The 18,713-nt window shown below is 49.4% G+C and overlaps 1 protein-coding gene across 1 annotated transcript; it reads left to right on the plus strand.

The window, feature by feature from the left end:
• SIAE (sialic acid acetylesterase) lies at positions 1 to 16,313 on the plus strand. Its single transcript, XM_030538519.1, has 10 exons — positions 1 to 65; positions 2,291 to 2,452; positions 7,792 to 7,967; positions 8,323 to 8,461; positions 9,748 to 9,931; positions 11,901 to 12,010; positions 12,096 to 12,229; positions 13,733 to 13,887; positions 15,247 to 15,442; positions 15,928 to 16,313. The coding sequence occupies exons 1-10, from the start codon at positions 17 to 19 to the stop codon at positions 16,210 to 16,212; spliced, it is 1,590 nt and encodes a 529-aa protein (XP_030394379.1). The 5' UTR covers positions 1 to 16; the 3' UTR covers positions 16,213 to 16,313.
• Positions 16,314 to 18,713: the final 2,400 nt, after the last annotated feature.

The raw sequence follows: 18,713 nt of genomic DNA on the forward strand, positions 1-18,713 counted from the left end.
TTATCCTGGAGAGGAAATGGCTGCTTACCTGCTGCTGCTTGTGCATATGCTGGCTTCTGCAGAAGGTGAGGGGTTAATGGGAGGAGAGGGGGCTTCCCTTCACAGAGTCATATCATGTGCATGAAAAGTGTTGCCCAGAAAGTGAGAGAACATGAGAAGCAAAACTGATTTTCTAGTGACAAATCAGAGGGGCCCTGCAACGAGAACTTTCCTTCTCTCTGTCCAGACTTTCCTGCTTCCAGGAAACACCTGAGAAAAGCAAGTTGGTTAGGCTTCTGTGGTTGCAATAAAAATCTCACTGAGACATTCTGCCCCTCTGGAAGCCTTGTGGAGGGGGACTTACCTCTCAATCTAAAAAGAAAAAAGTTAAGGTGTAGAATACCCCTGAGAGGTCAGATTTGAGGACCCCTCTGCTCCTTCCTTCATCACCATGTTCAGCTTTTTTTTCTTTTGGGTTTGCTTCCCTCATTAAATGAGACACACAATTTTGTAGGAGGCAGAATTTCTATAAAAGCCCCTGTGGATTTCTCCCATCTTCCCATTCTCCCTTCATCCTATTACACCCTCACATGTTGCTCCTTCGGTAACTCTTTTTCCTTCAGTCTTGTTTTTCTGTAACGTGTCCTTTTAAGAGTCTGTTTACTTCTGTTGCTCTGAATTATGCAGGGCTTTGGTGGAGCAAACTGAAAATTCTGGTAGTTTCATTTAAATGAAAAATGAAGGGTTATTATTGAATTAATTATGAAAGTGACTAATCCCATTAATGCAATCTCTTCCAAGCTATTAAATTCTATTTGTTTGATGCTGTTTCTGCATTTTCAGTTGGCAGTATGCACAGATTCTTGTATTGGCTAATAGCCACATCATGGAAGTAAGGGGGTGGTACTTGGATGTGTGGCCATCTGGGGCTTTGGATCCCTGGGGTGGTAAGGGAGGTGGATTGGGATCATTAGGTAAGAACATTATCTAGATATTGAAATTTTAGATGGTCATCTTGAGGATTCTAGAGTTAACATTCCATTGAGAGATGAGGCTGGTTACACGTCTCAGAGTCCCAGCTGCAGATTCTGGAAGACAGCATTGCGTTGGTTAAATGCAGTTCATGTTTTCAGGGTTATCTTCAAAATCATGAGAAAGAGAGAAACACAATTATTTTTACATGGAAGTTCAGATCTAGAAATGGCGAATTCTGTGACAGATGGGCAGAGCGTGAATTCCTTGGTAAATTCAGCAGGAGCCGAATAAACAGGGCCCTGGTAATACACATCTGAACTACTATGACTATTGTTACAAGTTGGTCCCAATTATTTATTAGAGTCCGACCATCATCATATTTACAGCATTGGTACAATATTGTGATTTCTTTGAGCATTGGATCAGTGGAGAAATAATTTGCTTTTCAATTGTGTGGAATTAACTTTTGATGATTCCAGCAATTAAAGTTCTTCAGTTCCCATGGGCCTATTTATCCTCCTCAAAATCTTGCTCATTTAATTGTTACATGCTAGAACAGGGGTTCTCAAACTAGGGGTTGGGACCCCTCAGCGGGATCGTGAGGTTATTATATAGGGGGTCATGAGCTGTCAGCCTCCACCTCAGTCCCCACTTTGCCTCCAGCATTTATAATGGTGTTGAATATATAAACAAGTGTTTTTAATTTATGGGGAGGGAAGCGCACTCAAAGGCTTGCTTTGTGAAAGGGGTCACCAGTACAATAGTTTGAGAACCATTGTGCTAGAAGCAGTGTTTACAATTGACATGTGGCTTTTTAACAGAGTAGTTTATAGTACACAATATTTTTCCTATTCCTCCTTATCTTTCTCGGTATTTGTATCATCATGCTGATATCTGAGCCACTTGCAAGGCAATATATAATAATATGTATTTATTAGCAGTTTACGCTGTCAGAAAATGATCAATTTTTGTTGGCTTGTTTGCTTTTTTTAGAAGGATTTTTGGCTCAAACATGCTGTATTATCTCAACATCAATATTGTAGGTGTCACAACAAAATCAATAGCTACTGTATGCTGCCATCTCAAGACTTACTTTAGATAAAGGGAAACAACAAAATAAGAAGGAACAAAAGGAAAGTTGTCATGGGAGAGCACTGTGTGTTTGTCTCCCCATAACATGCTTCATTAACTCTGTCTCACAAAATGACAGCTATAGGCAGAAATTCCTAACAGTTACCTACCTCCCAATGCATACCCCATAGAGGATAAGGAGTTTGGCATTTCTATGAGGAGTAAAATATTGACAGGATGATCATGACATTTTTGTGGATCCTAGGTGTGACGTTTCGCTTTGCATCCTATTATGGTGACCACATGGTATTACAGAAGAAACCAGTCGGCGCAGTGGTATGGGGCTACGGGGAAGCTGGCGCCAATGTTACCATGTCTCTTTCCAAAGACAGCAAAGTAATAATGAAGAAAATGGCACAAGTTGAAGGTAATAAAATAAATCTCAGATTCCTACCGCTTTGCATTTCCCCATTACCACACAGCTTCCCTGCCCTCTCTGCCCCCACTCCCTGCCTCTGATGAAGGCCAGGAAACACCCCCCAAACAGCAGCACCTATCCAGTTCCCCAGCCAAGTGGCTATCCTACAGATGTGCTCCCAGGCAGTGGGGGAATGTGGCACCAAACCCGTGTTAACATGGTACCGCACACGGATCCCAAATCCCGCATTCTAGCGAGGATCCGGTGTACTTCAGCAAGGCATTGTAAGGCATCCAAGCTTGCAGAGCAGGGGTGATGCAGCCCTTCACTGGTCTGGACTGTACCCTGGGATGTCACACCCCTTTGGATGCCCCCCTACAGAGCTCCTTTGAAGGCACTGGAGCTCTGATCAGGTGCTGGGATTTGATCACTCAGAACAGCTTGTGGGATTGGGGCCTGTGTCCTTCCCAGTAAACCCGGCATGCATTGTGAGGCTCCTAGTGGACATCATGGCGTCCCCTTCTCTTCTCTCATCCCTGGTTACTGGAGACGCTAGGATGATGGATGCGGTCCTAGAAAGACAACCTTTGCCAATAGTTGGGGCTTTCTAATCACATTCTTCTTATAGCTTAAAATGTTTTTCTGTCCCTGTTGCTGGGGAAAAGAGCCACAAACCTCAGGGGCAACTGATTCCGCTCCTTAAGTGCTGTAGAATGTACAAAGTCAACATACTGAAAAACCAGAGGAAAATCATGTTTTCTGCATTGCCTCTCTGTGGTGGAGGTGGCAGGATTTACTTAGAACATCAGCAGGAGAGCAAATTTCAGATAAAGTCTGGAGTGGGGTTTAAGTGACAATTTTCACAGATTCCACGGTCAGAAAGGACCATTATGATCATCTCGTCTGACCTCCTGTATAACACAGGCCACAGAACTTCCCCCAAATAATTCCTAGAGCAGAACTTTTAGGAAAAAAACAGCCACTCTTGATTTAAACATGGTCAGGGATGGAGAGTCCACCATGACAACTGGTAAATTGTTCCAATGGTTAATTACTTTCACCATTAAAAAAGTACACCTTGTTTCCAGTCTGAATTTGTCCAGCTTCAAATTCCAGCCATTGTATCATGTTAGACCTTCCTCTGCTAGACTGAAGAGCCCATTGTTAAATATTTGTTCCCCACGTAGGTACTTATAGACTGTGATCAAGTCACCCCTTAACCTTCTCTTTGTCAAGCTAAGCAGATGGAGCTCTTTGATTCTATCACTGCAAGGCAGGTTTTCTGTCCTTTAATCATTCCCATAGCACTTCTTGAACTGTGGACACTGGAACTGGACACAATATTACAGCAGCAGCCACACCAGTGCCAAATACAGAAGTAAAATAACCTCTGTCTCTCTTGCACAAGATTCCCCTGTTTTATGCATCCCAGGATCACATCAGCTCTTTTTGTCCCGGCATCACACTGGGAGCTCATGTTCTGCTGATTATCCGCCACAACCCCCAAATCTTTTTCAGAATCATTGCTTTCCAGGATAGAGTCCCCACATCCTGTAAGTATGGCCTACGGTCTTTGTTCCTAGATCTACACATTTATGTTTAGCTGTATTAAAATGCATATTGTTTGCTTACACCCGGTTTACCAAGGGATCCAGACGGCTCTGAATCAGTGACCTGTCCTCTTCGTCATCTACCGCATCCCCAATTTTTGCGTCATCTGCAAACTTTATTGGTGATAATTTTATGGTTCCTTCCAGGTCATTGATAAAAATGTTAAATAGCGTAGGGCCAAGAACTGATCCCTGTGGACCCCAGTGGAAACACACCTGCTTGATGATGATTCTCTGTTTACAGTTACACTTTGAGACCTATCAGCCAGTTTTTAATCCATTTAATGTGTGCCATGTTAATTTTATATCGTTCTACTTTTTTAATCAAAATGTCGTGTTGTACCAAGTCAAATGCCTTACAGAAGTCTAAACATATTACGTCAATGCTATTACTGTTATCAACTAAACAGGTAATCTCTTAAAAAAATCAAATTAGTTTGACCAAATATATTTTCCTTAAACCCATGCTGTTTTGCATTCATTACATTACCTTCCTGTAGTTTGTTATTAATCCATTATCTTGACTGAGATCAGTGTCAGGCTAATAGTCCTATAATTACCCAGGTCAACCCGTTTACCCTTTTTAAAAATTGGCACAACATTAGTTTTCTGCCAGTCTTCTGGAACTTCCCCAAGATTTATTAAAAATCAACATTAACGATCCAGTCTGCTCCTCAACCTCCTTCCAAAAGTTTTAAAAGAGCTGGCTTTCTGCACGTACTGATTTTAAAATATCTAACTGTAGTAGCTTCTGTTTAATATCCTCCAGAGATACTAGTGAAATGGAGCATATCATCATATGATGGGATTATATTAGGGCTGTCAAGCGATTTAAAAAAAAATTAATTGTGATTAATTGCCCTGTTAAACAATAATAGAATACCATGTATTTAAATATTTTTGGATGTTTTCTACATTTTCAAATATATTGATTTCAGTTACAACACAGAATACAAAGTGCACAGTGCTCACTTTATATTTTTTATTACAAATATTTGTTCTGTAAAAAACAAAAGAAATAATCATTTTCAATTCACTTCATACAAGTACTGTAGTGCAATCTCTTCATCATGAAAGTTGAACTTACAAATGTAGAACTATGTACAAAAAATAACTGCATTCAAAAAGAAAACAATGTAAAACTTTAGATCTTACAAGTCCACTCAGTCCTACTTCAGCCAATCGCTCAGACAAACAAGTTTGTTTATATTTGCAGAGATAATGCTGCCCACATCTTGTTTACAATGTCACCTAAAAGTGAGAATAGGCATTCGCATGGCACTGCTGTAGCCAGCATTGCAAGATATTTACTTGCCAGATGCGCTAAAGATTAATATGTCCCTTCATGCTTCAACCACCACTCCAGAGGTGATGCTGGTGACATCCATGCTGATGACGGGTTCTGCTCGATAACGATCCAAAGCAGTGCAGACCGACGCATGCTCACTTTCATCATCTGAATCAGATGCCACCAGCAGCAGATTGATTTTCTTTTTTGATGGTTTGAGTTTTGTAGTTTCTGCATTGAGTGTTGCTCTTTTAAAACTTCTGAAAGCATGTGTAATGGGCTGGGCCTTGCTGGTCGAGCTGGGGCGTCAGTCCAGTAGAGGGGTGGCCCACTCTGCCACTCGGTCATGGGCTTCCCCAGGGGTGATTTCTGTCAGCTGTGGCCCGGCCCGCGCATGGGGTCACCTAAATTGGTAATCCTTGGATTCTGAGCAGCCAAAAAAATCAAACAGTTTGTGGAATTAGCTCCCTGGGCAGGGCGAAGCAGCAAGCAGGCTGCAGCCCCTGGGCGGATAAAAGTAAGCAAGTAATCTATAGCCCAACAGCTTCCTGGCTGAGGCAGCAGTCAACCACAGTCTGGGGAATTTGCCCCCTGGGCAGGGCGAAGCAGCAAGCAGGCTCAGCTTCCATGGTGGTGGGTAGTCTGGTGAGTAGTCCTGGTCCCTGGGCTTTACCGCCAGGGCGCTGCAGATACCGCTGCAGGAGCCAACAGTGTACTCCCTTCCTCCTTTGCCCCCACCTCCCCTTGACTGGCCTGGGCTGCCTCATTTTATCTGAGTTCTCCATTTGGAGCATATACATCAGGGGAAGAGGGGGCATGGCCTCCTGGGCCCACAATAATTGGTCCTCCCTTGGTGGCCCAGTGCAGGGCTGGTACACCCCGTCACAGCATGCTCCACACCTCATCCCTCTCAGATTTTGGAAGGCACTTCTGATGCTTAAACCTTGAGTCGAGTGCTGTAGCTATCTTTAGAAATCTCACATTGGTACCCTCTTTGCTTTTTGTCAATTCTGCAGTGAAAGTGTTCTTAAAATGAACAACATGTTCTGGGTCATCATCCAAGATTGCTATAATATGAAATACATGGCAGAATGCGGGTAAAACAGAGCAGGAGAAATACTATTCTCTCCCAGGGAGTTCAGTCAAAATTTAATTAATGCATTATTTTTCTAACGAGCATTATCAGCATGGAAGCATGTCCTCTGGAATGGTGGCCGAAGAATGAAGGGACATACGAATATTTAGCATATCTGGCACATAAAAACCTTGCAGTGTTGGTTACAAAAGTGCCATGCGAATGCCTGTTCTTATTTTCAGGTGAAATTGTAAATCAGAGGGCAGCATTATCTCCTGTAAATGTAAACAAACTTGTTTGTCTTAGCGATTGGCTGAACAAGAAGTAGGACTGAGTGGACTTGTAGGCTGTAAAGTTTTACATTGTTTTGTTTTTGAGTGCAGTTTTGTAAGAAAAAAAATGCATCTCCATGATAAAGAGATTGCATTATGGTACTTGTATGAGTTGAATTGAAAAATATTATTTCTTTATCATTTTTACAGTGCAAATATTTGTAATAAAAATAATCATATAAAGTGAGCATTGTACACTTTGTATTCTGTGTTGTAATTGAAATCAATATATTTGAAATGTAGAAAAACATCCAAAATATTTAATAAAGAGAATACCAATTGAAATTTAACAGTGTAATTAAAACTGTGATTTATTGCGATTAATTTTTTTAATCACAATTAATTTCTTGAGTTAATCACATGAGTTAACTGTGATTAATTGACAGCCCTAGATTATATCATCTGTTTTTTCTCCCCCAAATACAGAAAGAAAATATTTATTGACCACTTCTGTCTTTCCAGCATTGTTATTGATAATTCTGCCATTTCCATCTACCATTTTCCATCCACCATTGTTAGGATTTTTTTTGTTCCTAATACATTTTAAAAACTCCTTCTTTTTCTTCTTGACTCTGCTGGCCGTAGATGTCTTCTTGTGTCCATTTGCTTCCCCTATCAATTTTCTACAATTCCTAACTTCTGATTTATATTAATTATTCTCAACTTCACCTTTCTTCTGTTTGTTATATATTATTTTTTTAGTTTTTATAGTTGTCTTCGCTTCCCCTCTAAACCCGTTTGTTTTTTTTAATGGGCACGACCGTCTTCGTCATTTGTGGGATTGTGGCTTTTTGGGCATCATGTAGTAATATGTTCTTAAATGATTCCTAATTATTGCACATATTTTTCTAATTCAATTCTTCCTCTCCTCTGCTTTGGCTCATAATTGTTTTCAGCTTTGTAAAATTAGCCCTATTAAAGCACCATGATATGAAATGTCCCTTTTCATATAATAAAAACCTCTGCTTGTATCGCTGGATTGATACCAGTCAGGGATCTGTGCTTGCTTCTATCAAGTCAGGGTCCTTTGCTTCATGTTTCAGAGCACTCTGAGACCTGGAAAGTTGTACTGGCTCCTATGGAGCATGGCGGCCCTTATAGTGTGGTAGCAGAGCAGCACTCCAGGGAAGAGCCAAAGAATCTGACGCTGCAGGATATCTACTTTGGAGACGTCTGGCTTTGCAGTGGGCAAAGTAACATGGAGATGACAGTTTCCCAGGTAGGGGTTGGGACAGGGCTGGTAACTATGTCCAAAGGAAAAGAAAGTTGTTCCCTTTTGATCTGTCAGTGCCAGACGTTAAGCTTGCTAAGTTACAAGGAATCATAGAAAACCAGTTTAGTTTTCCTAGTGTTTTGTCCAGTCTAGTTTTAAATCTCTCCCATGCTGTGGAGCGTCCACAACTTCCCAGCCTCTTGCACTTCAAGTCCTAAGTGTCCTCACCCTCCGGAGTATTTGTCACTGGGACCTTCAAGGGTTCAGCCCTGCAGACTGTATGTTAACCACACAGTTAGCAGCCACACAGTTCCTGTTATAGGAAAGGCCATGATGATTCACCACCCTACCTGTTTCCTAGATAATCAATGCCAGTAAGGAGCTCTCCGAGGCATCTCTCTATCCATATGTCCGTGTGTTCACGGCCTCTCTTATTCAGTCTGAAGTGGAATTGCAGGACCTGGCTAAGATTGACTTGGAGTGGTCTATACCGACAGCTGGTGAGTACAAAGTGGGTCAGTACAAATCCCCCTTAAAAATGGCCTGTTTAGCTCCAAAGCCTAACTGACACGTAGGGGCAAGAATGTCAACACACATTCTCTGAGACTTTCAAGAACCCTGTTGTTTAACCAGGCGAGAACAGATGCCCCTTCCAGGTTTAGCTAAGGTAAAAAAACCAAGCAGAAAGAACATTTCAGGCCTTCTTCATCCATCATAAAGAAGCAAAAGAGAGCAAACCCTATCTATAAATTTAAAATCCTGTAGGTGTTCTCTTCCAGCTCTGATTTCTAGAATACTTGTTCTAGTCTGTATAGATTAGGGATGTCCAGTTTTTATAGGGACAGTCTTGAAATTCGGGGCATTGTCTTATATAGGCACCTATTACCCCCAATACCCCGTTCCCGATTTTTCACACTTGCTATCTGGTCACCATAATATAGGTTCTTCTCCCACCTCACCCTCAAAAATATCTGAGCTTCCATTTGTGGATTTAGCATGAGTCACGAGCAGTTTATTTTTTCTCTCATCTTCTCCCAGGGGCGGGATTATGCATGCAGTGTGGAGCCATTTGCTTTGGGAGTGGTTTTGTTGTTTTTATATGGCTGTGCTGCTCTGTGTCTTAGCAATGAGTGGTTGGAGAATGTACTTGGCCCTTGGAGTGGAAGGTGGGGAGGTTTGTGATGGTCCTGAGGGAGTTCAGTCCAGAGTCTGGACCTAGCCCCCGAGAAAGTTCTGTCTCCTGGAACGACCAGCTTTACCGTGGTGTTGGAAAGTTCCATTGTGCCTGAGGAATGGAACTGTCATCACATCTTCATCCTGGACTTTGAGTCTCTTAGATACACTGGGCCTAGGCCATCGAGCATCCTGAAGATAAGGATCGAGACCTTTGAAATGGGTGGGAAGCCTCTGTAGGGAGCAGTGATGTCCTCTCCAGGCAGCCCTTGGGATCAGTGCAGGTTGTTTCCTCCAGCATGTTTTACAGTGTGGTGTTCAGTCTAGTTCTAACGGGAATTTCTCCCGTCCCTTGAGAGGTGATGCCCATTTCTGGAAGTCTTCCCTGATATTCAGCCCAATAATTCCCCTCCCTTTGGAATTGCTCCTCTGGATAAGACAGGACACTGGCCAGGTAGACTCTGTCCTTGCACTGACCCTCCCACAGGATGAATTTCCCTGATGGGGGTGTCCCTCCCAGCACTTGCAGCTTTGCCTCTGGCACCTCCCCCTGACGTTTGCATCGCCTGCAGTTTTCTGATGTTTGTCTCTCAATTCTCTTTTTCCTGAACAGAAAACTTGGGTCACGAGAACTTCAGCTACTTCTCAGCTGTGTGTTGGCTGTTTGGCCGTCACTTATATGAGACGCTTCGGTATCCCATAGGATTAGTGGAGTCCTCCTGGGGAGGGACCTGCATTGAAGCCTGGTCCTCAGGAAGGGTGCTGCAGGAGTGCGGGCTCACAGGCGATGCCGGACGGTGAGGACATTGAGAGCAAATTCACGGCTGTGAAAAACACGCTGTGGACCGTGAAATCTGATCTCCCCCATGAAATCTGCCACCCAGCTGGGGGCTCCCACCCTGCACAGGCTCTAGCTGCTAGTCCTGGCAGGGGATGGGGAGGGACCAGACTTCCTCCCCCTTACAGGGGACACTCCCAGGGCAGGTCAGACCCATCTCCAGGAACTTCCCCAGCTGCAAGAAGCTCTGTGACTCCATCTGCCACCTCCCCCATGCGGGGAGATGGAAACTGGACAGAAACAGATCTGGGGATTACAGTGGACGAGAAGCTGGATATGAGTCAACAGTGTGTCCTTGTTCCCAAGAAGGCCAACAGCATTTTGGGCTGCATTAGTAGGAGCATTGCCAGCAGATCGAGGGACGTGATTATTCCCCTCTATTCCACACTTGTGAGGCCATATCTGGAGTATTGCATCAAAAAGGATGTGGACAGATTGGAGACAGTCCAGAGGAGGCAATGGAAATTATCAGGGGGCTAGGGCACATGACTTACAAGGAGAGGTTGAGGGAACTGGGATTATTTAGCCTGCAGAAGAGAAAAGTGGGGAGGATTTAATAGCAGCCTTCAACTACCTGGAGCGGGGTACCAAAGAGGATGGAGCTCGGCTGTTTTCAGTGGTGGTAGATGACAGAACAAGGAGAAATGGTCTCAAGTTGCAGTGGGGGAGATCTACGTTGGATATTAGGAAAAACTATTTCATCAGGAGGGTGGTGAAGCACTGGAATGGGTTACCTAGGGAGGTGGTGGACGTTTTTAAGGTCAGGCTTGACAAAGCCCTGGCTGGGATGATTTAATGGGTGTTGGTCCTGTTTTTAGGAGGAGGTGGGACTAGATGACCTCCTGAAGTCTCTTCCAACCCTGATATTCTATGATTCTATGACATATGGTAACCCACCACCTCCCAATAGACCTTCACTTCGGCACTGCTGCTGGCGGTAGTGCTGGCTTTAGAGCTGGGTGCCTGGCCAGCAGCCTTCCTCTCTGGCTGCCCAGCTCTGAAAGCAGCACGCCTGTCAGCAGCAGGGCAGAAGTGAGGGTGGCAATCCCATCACCCTTCCCGCCCTACAATAGGCTTGTGACCCTCCATACCCTGATCACCTGTTGGGTCAGGACCCCCAGGGTTACAACACCATGAAATTTCAGATCTAAACATCTGAAACTGTGAAATTGACTAATTTTAAAAAAACCCTTGCCATGAAATTGACCAAAAGGCACTGTTAATTTGGTAGGGCCCCAAGTATAAGATGTCCCCTCAGTGCCCATGCTGGACCCATTCCACCTGAATTAACTTCCCCCACCACGCCCCTCTCCAGAGCCCAGAGCTTCCAGCTCCTGCCCCCATGTGCACATGGCTTCCTGCTCCTCTGCACCACCTTGCCCTTAACCTCCTCTTCCTCCCCACCCCATCGGACTCACAGCCGCCACCTCCTTCAGCCCACTCCCCTGAAGCTTCCCTGGCTGCTGCCTCCAGCCCTTGCTGGGCCAGCGTCAACCCTTATTTCATTCCGTGCCAGAGTAATTCAAGCCCTGACTTTCCTCTTTTGAAAAGCCTCCCCTGTGGGTTGGTACCTGGGGGGAATGAGACATGGCTAGAGCAATGACACAGGCAGGGCTGGCAGGGCACGTGCTGGAATAACCCCAGATGGAGAAGGGAATGGCATCTCGTTAGTGACCATTTAACCCCTTCCCTAGAGGCTGTTTTTCCAGCTCATCTTCCTCCGGCTGAGCTTGTCTTTTCCCAGTGCTTTTAGCCCTGTCAGTCTGACCCCAAGCTGTTTACCTCTTTTGGTCCTGTGTATCCAGTCCCCAAGGAACAGGTCCAGTGATTGCTCACCATAGGGGATCAATGCCACCTGGAGTCGGCTGGTCACCTTGTGTGGCGTGAGGTGCTACCCCACACCAACTGATGCTTGTCTTGTGTCATAGGTTTCTTCTTCCCACGCTGCTTTCTGGCCCTAAGATGCCCTCCGTGCTCTGGAATGCGATGATCCACCCGCTCCTCAACATGTCCCTCACGGGCGTTATCTGGTACCAGGGTAAGTCTGGCAGCATATCACGGCACCGGCCACGCCACTTTGGGTGCTGGGCTCAGCTCTCGCTTGTCCTGTGTGCTTGTTGCAGGTGAATCCAACGCCTTCATGAACCCAGATCTGTACAACTGCACGTTCCCAGCTCTCATCGCGGACTGGCGCAGGGCCTTCCATGCCGGGTCTGACGGGCAAACGCAGCCGCTTTTCCCCTTTGGGTTTGTCCAGGTGACTGGTAGCCAGGGTACTGACCATGGTGACACTAATCGCTGCTCAGAGCCAGCTCCTGCTTGCTGCCGGTTTCCTTCACTTCACTGCAGAGCAATCCCTGATGCTGCGCAGGACCGAGGGGAGGGCCAAGCTGAGTCAGTTTGATCAGAGTTTTCCTGCTGACTCCTTGACGCTAACGGACCCGGGAGTGGTCTTGCCATAGGCTCCAAGTCCTGGCACAGAGGCCTTCTAAGGGGAGAGTGATCTGTGAGTTGTGCTGGAGGGATAATATACCCTCTTTCCCTCGGGGGGGGCAGTCAGACACTGCTGCCTGTCCCCTTTTCATTCGGGCTGGGGTCTGTGCCCTGCTGGCTCCTCTGCTCCTGTCTCTATCTCACAGCAGAACAGGGAGGGGGGAAGACAAGGCTCCCCACATCTTAGACCCTCACTTCCCCTCCTGACGCACTGGGAGGGGGAAGGGGGAAGAGAAGCCACCCCTGCTCTGTCCCCTTGTCTGCGTCACCCCCAGGCTCTCCTGGATTCAGGTGAGCGGGGGAGGCAGAGGAAGGAGTGGAGGAAGAGGCTTGGGAGGAAGGAGGAGAGTGCTGGGACGGAGGAGCGTCAGAGGCGCACTCTGAGGAGAAGGACTGAGCCCAGCAGGGATGTGTCGGAAAAGGGGAGGAGGGGACGAGCTGAGAGAGTCCAGCTGACTTTAGAATGAATGCCCTGCCCGCAGTCCCGCCGATGGGCCTGGCCCAGATCCCTTCCCACTGGTCACCTGCCTCCGTCCCAGCCCACCACACCTCCTCTGCCTGCCAGCCTCTGTGCCAGGGGTTCCCAACGTGCTATAAAAACTCCACGGCCCACCTGTGCCGCGATAACTGGTGTTCTGCATATAGAACCATAGGTGCTGGAACCAGGGGAGCTGGAGGTCCAGCAGCAGCCCCTGGTTTGAAGTGGTTTCCATCATATCCAGGGGCTGCAGTTTGGTTCAGTGGCTCTCAGCACCCCCACGGTACACATCGTTCCAGCACCACTGTATAAAAGCCAGGCCGGCACTGGGGGTAGCAAGAGCGGCAGTTGCCCGGGGCCCTGCAAAGCTAAGTTGCTCAGGCTTCGGCTTGAGTCCCAGGTGGCAGGGCTCGGGCCGGCGGGGCTTCTTCTTTCTGCCCTTGGCTCTAGTGAGTCTAACGCCAGCCCTGCTTGGTGGATTCCCTGAAACCTGCTCAGAAGGCTCCCCAGGGGGCCTCGGTTGAGAACTGCTGCTCTGTGCCATGGTGACCCTGCTCTGCCTGGCTGGGGCGTCCCCTGGCCCCGGTGTCTCATGGGCTGGGGTGGAGCAGACGCTCAACTCTCCGCATGGGGAGTTAGTACGGGGCTGCTAGTGCAAGTCAGGGACTCCTGGGCCACCCCCTGCTGGGGTGGGTTGATGTGTGGGACACTGGGAAGCAGGGCTGTGCGGGGGGAGGCTCCGGCCCCGGTGGGGGATCAGCTCTTTCCCAACTCGCTCTGTCTTTGCAGTTATCCACGTTCCGCCGGCAGGACCGTGATGACCGTTTCCCCCGCATTCGGTGGCACCAGACAGCTGATTACGGCTACGCACCCAACAAGAGAATGCCCAACACCTTCATGGCCGTGGCGGTGGATCTGTGCGACGAGCACTCACCCTATGGCAGGTAACTGCCCACTCCCTGCACAGCAGCTTGCAGTGCACCCAGGAGACATTCCATAGCACCTAGCCTGGAGGTGCCAGGGCCTTTCCCTACACAGGAGAGGCGGGGCTGAAGCAGGTTTTTGTTGCGCCATGCTGTAGTGTAGGAGGAGGGCGGGGCAGGGCCGGGAAAGAGGAGGAGGACAGGGAGTGCCAAAAGGAGAGGAGAAGAAATCCCCTAACGCACAGTGCTCCAGGGCCACTCCCCACGCCCTGTCACTGGCCTCCCAGATCTGTTCTCTGTGCTTTCCCCAGCTGGGTGTGTGAGATGTACAGGTCGCTAGCCCTGTCAAGTACCGGGCGGCACAGCGTGCTTGGGTGCACTGCTGTGATAGCCAGTAAAGGACAGTGGTACTGGGGGCAGGTGCTCGGAGCCAGCGATCAGCTCCGCGCTAGTGGGCAGAGGGCTTTGTGGAGAGGCTGGGGCAGGCGTGTTTGGCGCATGGGTGTACTCAGCGTATGTGGGAGGGGCGACTGACAGCGCCTGGCACCAGATCCTTAGGCCCCATTGCCCCCCAGAGCAGCCTGGGGAACTGAGCTGGGATCTGTTCGGTAGCCTGGTCTCTGGGAGACCATCCCGTGGAGGCTGGGCTCTTTGAGCTTATGCTCTCGGCAGTGGCTTGAGATGGACGCCCCCTCTCCACTCGGTGCGGAGGGGGTTGGGAGGGATCTGCACAGGAGTCTTTTCCCTGCCTCCAGAACTAGACTGCCTGCCATTATCTTCATGCATTGCAGCTTCATTGCTGCATGGAGACGGGTAACTGGCCTTGGCTCAGGTTTGGCCGGTGGCCTCTCTAACCTCTCCTGGTCCCGTTGTGCTATTCCTCTAGCCCAACAGGCAGTCTCAGCTGCTCCCCGCTTCCCTTCCAGATCATTTGTCAGGCCAGACCTACCACCGCTCCCTGCTGCTCCCCACCCCAGCAGCTGGCCTGGTCAGCGGCCCTTCGATTGGGGCCTTGCTGCCAGTCTGCAGTCCAGGAGACGCTGCTGCTGCTCTGGAGGGAGCCCCTAGCCCTCCCCTCCCACGGCTGACTTTGCCTCCAGGGTTGGCCGCTGTCTCAGTCAGTCCCCTGCCCTGGCAGACCTGCTCCCTCCAGCACCTGCTCCCCCCGCACCCCAACCTCTCCAGGCAGCTGCTGCTCTCTGCAGGGTCCCGTTGACTCATCCTGCAGTTAGACAAAGCTCTTTGCTACTGGAGTGGGGTGAGGGCACCCCGGAGCTACATGGTGCCCTCTGCTGGCAGAGGTGGAGTTTCAGGAGCCACTGCCGGCAAGTGGCTTCCTGTCCTCTCCCCCTCATTTCCCCTCTGCTTTCCTCTTTGCAGCATTCACCCCAGGGATAAACAGAACGTGGCGTATCGGCTGCACCTGGGAGCCCGAGCTGTGGCATATGGAGAGAGAGGCCTGGTCTTCCAAGGCCCATATCCTACAAAAGTCGTGGCGGATGGAGCCAGGGGCCTCATTAACGTCACGTACGGCCAGGAACTCCTGCTGCTTCTAATGCACGACCACATCTTTGAGGTGAGGAGCCATGTGCGTGGGGGGGTCCCTGCCCGTCTCAAGGCAAGCGCCAAGGACAGAGGGGCTGCACTGTTACTGGGCTAGCCTGAGTGCTCTCCGGGGGGCACATGACCCTTCTAGCACCATCAGCTCGGGCTGTGCCCCCTGCTGGGATAGCTGGACAGATGTCAGCAGGGCAGGCAGCTCTTGCTGCCTGCTGGCTAGCTGTCTAAATAAAAGTTTGCAGTGGACAGATCCCAGATGTGCTGGAGCCCAGGGCTAGAGGGGCGATCTAGCAAATGCAGCCTCTCCTGCTGTTGAGGTGGGGGGAGCTGTGTTCCCCTGCTGTCTGAGGAGGAGAGGAGGCTGAGCCAGGGGATGCAGGGCAGCTCTGCAATCTCCACCCCAGAGCACAGCGATGCAGCCACCTAAGCCAGAAAATAACAGAGCTACAGCCCAGTGGGGCAGAGCAAGGTCATGTGACTGGTCTGTGCGTCTTCCGGCAGGTGTGCTGCTCTCACCGGCCCCAGCTCTCGGCGCAGGAGCCGTGCCAGTGGGTTCCAGCACCCATGGTGTCTGCATCTTCCCACACAGTGACGCTGTCCAGCTCTGGCTGCAGGGACGCCGTCACCCGCCTGCGCTATGCGTGGGCGGAGTGGCCATGTGAGTACAGACAGTGCCCTCTTTACAACAAGCACCTGCTGCCAGCACCTCCATTTGTTATCGACTCTGCATTAAAAACAGGCTGGGCCAACTGCGAGGAGGCAGGGCCGGCTCCAGGCACCAGCTGAGCAAGCAGGTGCTTGGGGCGGCCAATGGGAAGGGACGGCACATTGGGCTCTTCACTGGCGGGTCCCTTGGTCCCTCTTGGAGGGAAGGGCCAGCCACCAAATTGCCACCAAAGAAGAAAGCGGCGCGGTGGAGCAGGCGCCGATCGTGATCTCGGCTTTTTTTTTTTTTCCCCTTCGCCGCTTGGGGTGGCAAAAACCCTGGAGCCAGCCCTGCTAGGAGGCGGGGTGATGCAGAGAGGATATAGACACATAGCTAAGGCCCCATCAAATTCACACTCCGTTTTGGTAAATTTCACTATCATAGGCTGGGAGTTGGGGTCTAGGAAGGGGGTGAGGGTTCTGGCTGGGGGTGTAGGCTCTGAGGTGGGGATGAGGGTGTGGGCTGCAGAAAGAGGGTGAGGCTGAGGGGTTTGGAGTGTGGGAAGGGATTCCAACCTGGGGTAGAGGGTTGAGGTCTTGAAGGGGGTTCAGGGTGTGGGCGCCATCCTGGCAGCACTTACCTCAGGTGGGTCCCGGGAAGAGGCTGGCATATCTGGCTACTAGGCGCAGGGGCGACCTGGCGTCTCCGCACGCTGCCTGCACCTACAGGTACCGCCCCTGTAGTTCCCATTGGCCATGGTTCCTGGCCAAAGGGAGCTGCAGAGCCGGTCCTCGGGGTAGCGGGCAGAGGCCTGTGGCCCCTGTGCCTAGGAACCGGAGGTGCTGGCTGCCTCCAGGAGCCACGTAGAGCCAGGGCAGGCAGAGAGTCTGCCTTAGCCCCGCCGCACCTCTGACCAGACTTTTAGCGGCCCGATCAACAGTGCTGACTGGAGCCACCAGAGTCCCTTTTCAACCTGGCATTCCAGTCAAAAACTGCACACTTGGCAACCCTAGTGTTGTGGGGGCCCCATTTCTTAGCAGTTTGTCCTGAATTTGGTATTCTGAAGTGTGACCCACCGAGGCATGGTGAAACCTGCCCCAGTGGTTCCGGTGTGCAGCTGCAAAGGCTGATGGCTCACTGTTTGTTCCATGCACACTATGGGTTGCCTTGGCTGGGACGGATGCAATATTCTGTTGGACCTAAAAGCGGTTCTGCTTTGCACAGTGGTACTGTGGGGCTCTGTTTGTGTTTCTGCCACCACCTCAGATGTGCTCTGCTGAGGAGTAAAACAAAGCACCGTAAACTCTTCCTGGGAGCTCATGCTGGCCTCTCTCCTTCAGCACCAGTAAAATAGCTTCCCCAGACTAGATCTAGTCCTCACGCCCCCTCTGCCACTGCCTCAGGCGTTGATAAGTGAGTGGCTCTTAGTATCTCCAAGGACAGGCAGCATCTCATGCTCAGCGCTGGGTTGCCTGGGCTTTGCTAACGAGCTGAGAATATTTCTATCATGATGTCAGCTGGGTTTGAAGGGACTAAGATGCAGGGACTTTACAGAGCAGAACCATGAGTTCAAGTCATGGAGGATGATGTGTAAAGCCTTATTTACTCCCCTTCAGTATTCTTCTGAGTTGTCAATCTGTGATGTAATTAACAGCCCTTCTAGCTGGAACGGTTCTGGACTGGGAGGTTTGATTAAGATGTATATTTTTCCTCCTCTTTAACTGGGAATTCCTGTGTAACAATTAAAGTTAACTCTATTATGAAATAAATTCTGTGCCTTTGTCTACTGTGATGTTTCTCTTCTTGTAAATTATTGAAATTACAACTAATAAAAGGTGATTGTGATTCCTTAGGGACGATTCCTTTTCTCGCGGCCTTTTTCGAACTGGTTATATCCAGAGCTTGTACATGCAGGTCTTTTGGGGACAGCATTTCCATTGATTTGGGTGGAAGTGACTATTAGTTGTTCGCATTGCAGTGAGGTGGAGAGGCCCCAGCCGAGAGCAGCGCCTCCTGCTGTTGGACACTATAGACATGCACAGAAAGACAGTCCCCGTCCACCAAGCTTCCAATCTAAGCAGAGAAGCAGACCAATGGAGGAAGATCACATCACCCTTATTTTATAGCTGGAGAACTGGGGCACAGAGATGAAGGGCCACCTTCTCTAATGGTCAGCACCCAGCACATACAGCTCTTTGGAAACTGCCCACTTATTTAGGTGCATCAATGGGAGCTGAACACTTCTGGAAATCTGGCCCCATGTGGTGCCCAGGGTCCCTCAGGGTGTCTGTGCCAGGCCTTGGACCTAGCTCTCCTGAGTCCCAGTCTAATGCCTTACCCACCAGACCTTCCCCCTGCTGGATCCTATGACTTTGAGAGCAATGTCCACCAGGCTAGATGCAAGGGCTCCCACTCCATTGTGCTGAGCGGCCTGCTCTTAGTGGCATCGTGCTGCCCTTCTAGGCCTGTCTTCCCCCTTTTCCTCAGCCCTGGCTCCCTGGCCAGTCCTCTCCTGCAGGTAACTAGCTACCTATGGTACTTACATGGCCCCTATTACCCGAGTACTTGAACACCGTGACCTCACAGGTCGTTAATGGAGTTATCCTCCCACCACCTCTGCACGGCAGGGCAGTGCTGTTAA

The sequence above is a fragment of the Gopherus evgoodei genome, chromosome 19, assembly GCF_007399415.2.
Source record: "Gopherus evgoodei ecotype Sinaloan lineage chromosome 19, rGopEvg1_v1.p, whole genome shotgun sequence".
In the NCBI taxonomy this organism is placed as follows: Eukaryota; Metazoa; Chordata; order Testudines; family Testudinidae; genus Gopherus; species Gopherus evgoodei.

Bases quoted from the DNA above. Each gene is read 5' to 3' on its own strand.
- SIAE (XM_030538519.1), top strand. From the start codon at position 17: ATGGCTGCTTACCTGCTGCTGCTTGTGCATATGCTGGCTTCTGCAGAA. The intron at 66-2,290 runs GTGAGGGGTTAA...TGTGGATCCTAG, and splicing joins TATGCTGGCTTCTGCAGAAG to GTGTGACGTTTCGCTTTGCA. The intron at 12,230-13,732 runs GTGACTGGTAGC...CTGTCTTTGCAG, and splicing joins TCCCCTTTGGGTTTGTCCAG to TTATCCACGTTCCGCCGGCA.